Consider the following 8,262-nt stretch of genomic DNA (forward strand, 5'->3'; position numbering starts at 1 on the left):
TTTAATGCTGTAGTATATGCAAATAAAAATATACTCACATTGAGCATGCGTTGTCTTGTGATTTTACGCAGATATATTAGATATATGTTGTATATGTGAGTTGACACATGTCGACTCATGTTGACAGTGCTAACATGCTACACATGGCAGAGTGAAAATGTACATAAAGGTGTGTTAGATAAGGGCAATTAATACATGTGTTAAGTGCATTTGCATTTGTGCCTTACAATTCACCAAAACATCATATTTTTAATGTGTCTGTTAGCTCATGTTTGGTTTGGTGATGCAACGTGAAGTGGAGCTGAGTTAACTAATTGGAACAAACAACCAATAATTGCGCACAATGGGGGTCAGGTGCTAATAACTTCCACATTTCGCAACTGTGTTTTAAGCGTACGAATGAGCAGTTCACAAGAAGTATGCTATGCGAAACTGAAAACCTGCTTTAAGCTTACGAAAGTTTGTGAGCTTGTGTGGGAACAATCCGTGTTGCAGTAATGCGAAACCAAACCCACCACTACAAGTGAACGCCCCGGTGTACGCCCATGTGTACGCCCAGTTTTGCTCATTATACTGGACGCGCCCATACAAACGCCTACATCACGCCTACTGGGTAATCTTTCGCTCGGACGGCAGAAACCGCTTGGAAGGTTGCTTGCGAATAGGAATGTAGCAGTTTGCACATGCGCTGTGCGTACACTGCACATGCGCAATGACGGTAGTTGGTTGATGCGTGCGTTTGTGCATGCGAACGTGTCAACGTGAATAAGGGCCTGTATAACATCTGCTAACATTGTATCGCATCGCATTGCATCGCATCGCATTGCATCGCCTACCATCGTATGCCTTATGGTATGCGATGCGATGGGCGCCGTGATAATACACAAGTACCCAAATTTGTATCGGCCGCAACCAGCCACAGACTCACAGAGCAAATCCTGGTTTTAAAAAAAAAAATCAGGGAAAGAATCGTGTAGGGTTCCCTGTATTTTTCAAAACCAGCACTAGGCCCAAGGGCTGGTCCTGGTTCCCAAAATATGTGGGACAAAGTGAATAGGGTTCCCCCGTATTTTAAGAACCAGCACCAGGACCTACCAGCCAGCAGGGTAATGCCACACCCGTATATGTCACATATGCACATGCACTCGTGTACTGTATGTTACACATGCACACCCATATATGTCACATATGCACATGCACACGTGTACTGTATATTAAACATGCACACCCGTATATGTCACATATGCACATGCACACGTGTACTGTATGTTAAACATGCACACCCGTATACTGTATGTCACATGCACATGCACATGCATGTTACACATGCACACCCGTATATGTCACATATGCACATGCACACGTTTACTGTATGTTACACATGCACACCCGTATATATGTCACATATGCACATGCACATGTGTTACACATGCACACCCTATTCCCACTTACAGCAAGCCGCGTGTTGTAGATGGGGAGGAGAGCCGGCACGATATTACTAAGCCTCAATTTCTGACTTAATCGAGAGGGGCGGGACTAAAATGACACAATTCTGATGGAATGTTTTCCTATTCTTTTCCGTCCCCCCTCCCAATTGACCCAGGGGCAATATGCCACGAGGGGGACAGAGCTTTGCAAATGTATGCCTGTTTTTGGGGGGAGTGTTTCTGGGTACCCAGAGACCCCCCCCCCTTGCCTGTGTGCACCACTGGTTACAAGGGTAACATCAGGAACATTTTAAATATTTAAAATTTAGAAAGTAAAATGTACTGCTGGTTTAGAGGAATTAAATTTCCAGACAATGAATAACATGTAAGTGCTGTACCTCTGAACATGGAATATGTGGTCACTGCCCTGGGGCATAATATAGTTGGACTCACATACCAACAGGTATAATTTTGAATACGGTGGTGACAATGTTGAGCCCATTGCAGGGTGTGTGCATCTTGTACTTCCTTTAAATTGAAGAAACATTAAATTGATGCTAAAAGGCCTAATTAAGACATGTTCAATAGGCTGCATATACTCGCAGCCTATTGAACAGTTCAGCGCCGCCATGGGCACCCTGGCGACCCCACCCAGCAGCCTGTGCTGGGTGCATCCCCTTGCTAACATGTGAGGGGATGTGTATGAGCAGTGGCGTAACTATATATTTTGCGCCCCCCGCCAAACTTTTTCGGCGCCCCCCTCCCCCTCTCTTTCTCCCTCCCCTCGGAGCCCCTCCCCATGCCCATACCTGACAGAGCCGCATCTGCGGTCACTGTCCCGTCAAGTCTCCCGGCGCCGGCTGATAATGAAAAGTGACTCTTAGAAAATGGCTGCCAAAACTGTCTGCAATACGGGGGCAGCGATTTTCGAAGTATCAGTTTTCATTATCAGCAGGAGCCCGCGCCGGGAGCGAGTGACGGGACAGTGACCGCAGATGCGGCTGGGCAGCAGATGCGGCTGGGCAGCAGCGCAGCGGGTAACTATAGCACCGCAGCCCCCCCGGCGCCCATAGTTACTCTGCACCTCCCCGCCATGGCGGGGGCTGCGGAGACATAGTTACGCCACTGTGTATGAGAGTGAACACATGCACATTATTGCGTAGGCGCAAACCCAACACCATCAGACATAGGACTGAGTTCGGACCCTAATGAACGGGTTCTGCATTGGACCCATACTGGGGTAGTCCTTCTCTTACACTAGATTGAATAGGATATACAAGAGTATTGGTTCTGGCTAGTGTATTAAAGTAGGCTCATTTTTTTTATATTTATTCACATTTTGTAAAACAATTTTCTTTTAGTGAAGAACCATCAAGAAAGTAAATTACATTTCAAAATAACCATGTATATCAAACTTCATAATAGCACAGTGCCAGCCGAAACAAAAATAATAAAAAACAGGATAGCAATGTTATAGGAAATAATAGGTAAAATAAATGGGTACTTGTGTAGTATCTGGGCTGCCGATTTTGTGATTGTATGCCTTACCTTAAGGCATACAATCAGATGCGATGCGATTCGATGCGATTTTGCATAGGATTCAATGTTAAGAAGGTCCTGTTCATTTCCCCACTATCCAAGTGGGCATAGAGTTGATTTTATATAGTGTGGCGAGCGCAGCGAGCCACCGTGCCCGAAGCGTGGCGAGCGTAGCGAGCCCCGCGAGGGGACGCATATTTCTTAAAAAGTATTCTGTGTCCCCTCGCGGGGCTCGCTACGCTCGCCACGCTTCGGGCTCGGTGGCTCGCTACGCTCGCCACAGGTTTATATCCAACTCCATGCCCACTTGGATAGTGGGGAAAGGAAAAGGACCCCTTTTTCCCATTGAATTCTATGTTAAAATGGACTCAGACCATTTTAACATTGAATCCTATGGAAAAATCTTGACCATCGCATCGCATACGATTTGGTCGCATGCGATGCGATCCGATTTCTAAATCGGACGCCCAGATACTACATAAGTACCAATAAATGCATAGTCAAAAGAAAATTGGGCTTTCAATAAGTATAAAAAGGATATTGTACCACACAGTATTACCAATAATATAATATATACTGTAGCTTTAGTAGAAATCGGGAGAACCTCTGAAACTCTCCCAGGTTCCAAGAAATGTCATTGTACGGTGTCCTTCTGAAGAGGCGCATCCAACCAATCTATAAGGAATGTGTGGTTCGGGTAGCAATATAAATTGGCACCCTGGAAGGTGCAGCATTACTCCAATAATAATTATTACAACACTTTATTATATATTCATTTTTCCTTTTTTAATTATTAAAAAAATTCATAATTGCACATATGTATCAACACAACAGATAAAACTTATATTAAAAAATTTCAATAAAGAGGCAATATAGTAATGTATTTTTAATAGGCAATTTATGGCTGATATTTCAGGTCTCTTTGTAATGAGGCAGTATAGTTACCAGTACCGATTGTAAACTGTGGGACTCCTCTGGAAAATATATGGACACACTCCCTCTTTCTGAGCATATAAGATCTCTCTTATATCAGGGTGCAAATTCCCTTGGTGTGGGGATATGCTCAGGGTGCTGAGTGGCCTCTGTATCAGTAGCTGTTAAACCCAGATTCAGAGACAACCTTTAAACAGTTAGTGGTGACTGGGCTGTATATGGCTCCACAGTATGCTTTTCTCCACCTTTATGATTGGTCAGCCGCTTCCTCAGATGGACCTCTCCTGCTTGTCTCCACGTACCATAGAGTGTAAAATAGGCAGATATGAACCACTTGGCCCATCTAGTCTGCCCCTTTTTTAAACATGTTACCTCAAACCATGTTTGATCCATATTTTTTTGTAAGGATATCAATATGCCTATCCCAAGCATGTTTACATTGTACTACTGTATTTGCCTCTACCACCTCTGATGGGAGGCTATTCCACTTATCTACTACTCTTTCTGTGAAGTAATTCTTCCTCACATTTCCCCTGAATCTTCCTCCCTCTAGTATCAGTGCATGTCCTCGTGTTCTGCTGCTCCTCTTCCTGTGAAGAATGTCTCCCACCTGTACCGTGTTATAACCCTTGATATATTTGAAAGTTTCTATCATGTCCCCCCTTTCCCTTCTCTACACCAAAGTATACATATTAAGATCGTTTAGTCTTTCATGGTACGTTTTGTGATGTATACCATGCACCATTTTAGTTGCCCTTCTTTGTACAGTCTCTAATGTATTTATATCCTTCTGGAGATATGGCCTCCAAAACTGAACACAATACTCTAGGTGAGGTTGTACCAATGACCTATACAGTGGCATTATTACTTATTTCTTGCTACTGCTGATATCTCTCCCTATGCAACCAAGCATCTGACTTGCCTTTTCATTGCTTTGTTACATTGCCTACCTGCCTTTAAGTCACCTGAAATAGTGACACCTAGATCCCTCTCTTCCTCGGTAGTTTACAGAAGCGTACTTCTGCATTTCGTGGTCCAAATCTTGCTTTCATGGCTCATATTTATAAGCTGTGGCAGCCATCTTTTTTTCACATGTATGCCTCATTTCAATTCCACCAATTACATGTCCGTCCACAGCCATTTTGTTTTTACTTCAAGTCTCATTATTATATCCAAGCCTCATTATTATATCCAAGCCTCATTATTATCACCTCCAATCAAATGGGAATCTGTGCCCATTTTTGTTCTCTGCCAAAAAAAAAAACTTTATTCATATCAGAGTATGCGCCTCATTATTATTGTAATCCAAGCCTCATATGTAGCTACGGTCATCATTTTTTAAAAGGGTACTGCCTCATTATTAAGCCATAATGCCTCATTTATTTCATTTATTCATTGCCTCTCAACATTATTAAATAATCAATTATCATATTATCAAATCTACAGTACAGCATGCATAAATATTTGTATTATTATTACACCAATAACAAATGTGAAGCACGCCTCATGTGGATTTTTTCAAAAATAGAGGATGTTTATCCAAATAAAGTGCCACACATGGACTACACAAAAATAACAATTAAAACAAATTATTCTCACATAACTAAAAAGGTAGTAAAAAATACCGCTGAGACTTGTAGTCCACCTCCACTGGAAATTGTAATCCACCTCCTGTGGAGGTGGACTACAAGTCTCAGTGGTATTTTTGACTCCTCATCAGCTGGCCGAACCAGCCTGGACAGACTAGAACTTTCCTACACCCAATACCATCAATGGTGTATGCCACACCTTTATTGGATATACAAAAGGGACTTTGGACCATAAAAGGAACAATCTGCAATTCAATTTGGATCCATGACCCCATAATCCAACAGGTGGATGGTAACTATAACTACTCTAAAACAATATAGAGTCGGTCCATACTCTTCCAGGTGCTAATAGGAACGGCCAGTGAGGATATCATATACAATAACAATTGTCCTGCCACAATGTCTTTTGCAATTTAAATTGCTTTGCAAATTATTTTTAAATGTAAAAGTATATGTTTTTATTTTTTATTTCTATGTGATATGTCCTATCAATGCTCTCTTAAATTTTCTTATATTTTATGAATATAAACAAGATGTAAAGTCAATCCAATGAAATTGTGATATTTAATCAGCGCTGCATACATCTTTCTTGCTTTAGTTTCTTTGTTCCAGTTCTGACATACCCATTTTTTTATTTTTTTTTGCAGCTGCAACTTAGTTAAAGCAGGTCCTGCTCATTGCGCCCCTATGGGTTCACTTTCAAAAACCTGGTGCAGGTTGAAAGCAAACACCCTCAAAACCCCCTTTTTTTTGTTTGAATATTGAGGAATTTTTTTAGAGTCTGTCTAATCTGGTGGTTCCGAAGGCTGTAGATGATAGGGTTCATCATGGGTGTCACCACTATGTATAACAGGGAACAGAACTTATTTTTGATATATGAGCTTGGATCTGATGACCCCATGTAAACCGTCATCAGGGTCCCATAATATATGCATACAGTAAGTAGGTGGGAGCTGCAGGTGGAGAAGGCTTTTCTCCTTCCACTCTTTATCTTTAGTATGGTGTAGAAAATGATCATATAGGTTACGATGATCAGCGAAAAAGGAATAGAGATAGAAACAAAACTCAAGGTCAAATCAACCAGTAACAACAGGGAAGTGTCTGATGTGGATAAGTCTACAAGTGGGCCAAAATCACAGAAGAAATGGTCAATGGAGTTAAGACCGCAGAACTGTAACTGGCAAACTAAAATGATTTCACTTGATAGAATGAAGACCACCAACCAAGATACACCAATCATTTTTAGGCAAACATCGGGTGACATTAAGGAATTGTAACGCATCGGGTTGTAAATGGCCAAACATCTATCGTAAGACATCATTGCAATAAAAAAACACTGCACAAATCCAAAAATGTAAAAAAAGTAAATCTGTACGAGGCAACCTGTGACAGACACTTCTTTTGTATCCCTTAATATAATATCCAACATCATCGGTATAATGGTGGTGGTTATAAGGGTATCAGCGACTGCTAGATGTTTAAGGAAGATGAACATTGGAATTTTGAGTTTTTCAATTATGGTCACCAGAACAGCGAGGATGAGGTTTCCACTAAGTACCACAACATAGCAGAAGAGGAAGAGAATGAAGAGTAGAACTTTGTATGTATATAGACCTTTAAATCCAAGGAGTATGAACACTGTGACTTCAGTCTGGTTGTCCTCACACATTCTGAAGAGGAAGAGTAGAAGTGGATGAAGTACTATAGTTCAGCAGATCAGTAAACCTTTGTATGACCATATATCAAGGATTATATCCTCACCACAACAGTACAACAAATATTCCAATGATGAATTTATTCAGTAGACAAATATCATACAACTACATACTATACTATGGGGAATGTTTTGAGCTGTCGATACGAAACAGCACTAGGCGAAACACATGTAATCATAAGGAGAACATTGAAACATCACATAGAATGAAACTCTCTGAATCAGGATCTAAGACAATACACAACAGAGTTAGAATTAGATCTTTGTATCACAATATGATGTCAACCTTTTCTTCATAACCGTCAGACATGTCTCTATGTCCTCCACCCTCCTACAATATACTGTCAATGGTCTGTTTCTCTTATGGCTGTGACAGCATAAAATGCGGTAAAAGTAGCAGAACTGAGCCCGTAGTGAATATTTCCTACAAAAAAAGGAAATACAAATGTTTTTTTATTGGATTCGCAATGAAATTCTAAAAATACTTTATTACATTTAAACACCATACTGTATTTACTCAGTCTTTTAACTTAATATCATTGACAGCAGTTTACCCTTGGAGTCCATTAGTTATAAACTAGGTTCCGCGACTTTTTAACACTGACAAAAACTCACACCCATTAAGTTTTGCACTTTGGTTACAAAAGAACTGTACACTATGTTAAGTTAATGTGGATTTCAGAGGGAGATACAATATTTTAGTTGTCAGGGAGTCCCTAGAGCCCCCTCCTGATGAGTAATGATGTATTTAAAGGTGTTTCAATAGTTAAACCTGGACAATATGTCATTTAATTATTCTAGTAATCTCTTAAGAAAACAGACAGATGGGTCATAATGATGGGGACATGTATGTGTACAGGCCCGTTGCTAGAAATGTTAGTGGCCCACCAAGGCGCTCTGCAGGCTGCACTGTGCATTGTGCATGCCTGTATGGGGTCTGCCGGGTTGGGGAGGCCCGGAGGCAGGGTGCGGGGGGAGGGTGATCCATGCTGCTGGGGGCAGCTGTCCGGGCCCCTCCAGAGGACCGGGGCCCGGGACAGCTATACCCACGACACCCCCG

At 41.5% G+C, this 8,262-nt stretch overlaps 1 protein-coding gene across 1 annotated transcript; it reads right to left on the bottom strand.

Moving 5' to 3' along the window:
• Positions 1-6,221: 6,221 nt before the first annotated feature.
• On the bottom strand, positions 6,222-7,157 carry LOC146073409 (olfactory receptor 1M1-like). Its single transcript, XM_083180587.1, has one exon. It carries the CDS (start codon positions 7,155-7,157, stop codon positions 6,222-6,224), a length of 936 nt encoding a protein of 311 aa, XP_083036713.1.
• Positions 7,158-8,262: the final 1,105 nt, after the last annotated feature.

The sequence above is a fragment of the Crinia signifera genome, chromosome 4 (genome assembly GCF_055691185.1).
Source record: "Crinia signifera chromosome 4, ASM5569118v1, whole genome shotgun sequence".
Lineage (NCBI taxonomy): Eukaryota > Metazoa > Chordata > Amphibia > Anura > Myobatrachidae > Crinia > Crinia signifera.

Coding starts and splice junctions, on each gene's coding strand:
- LOC146073409 (XM_083180587.1), bottom strand. CDS start 7,157: ATGTGTGAGGACAACCAGACTGAAGTCACAGTGTTCATACTCCTTGGA.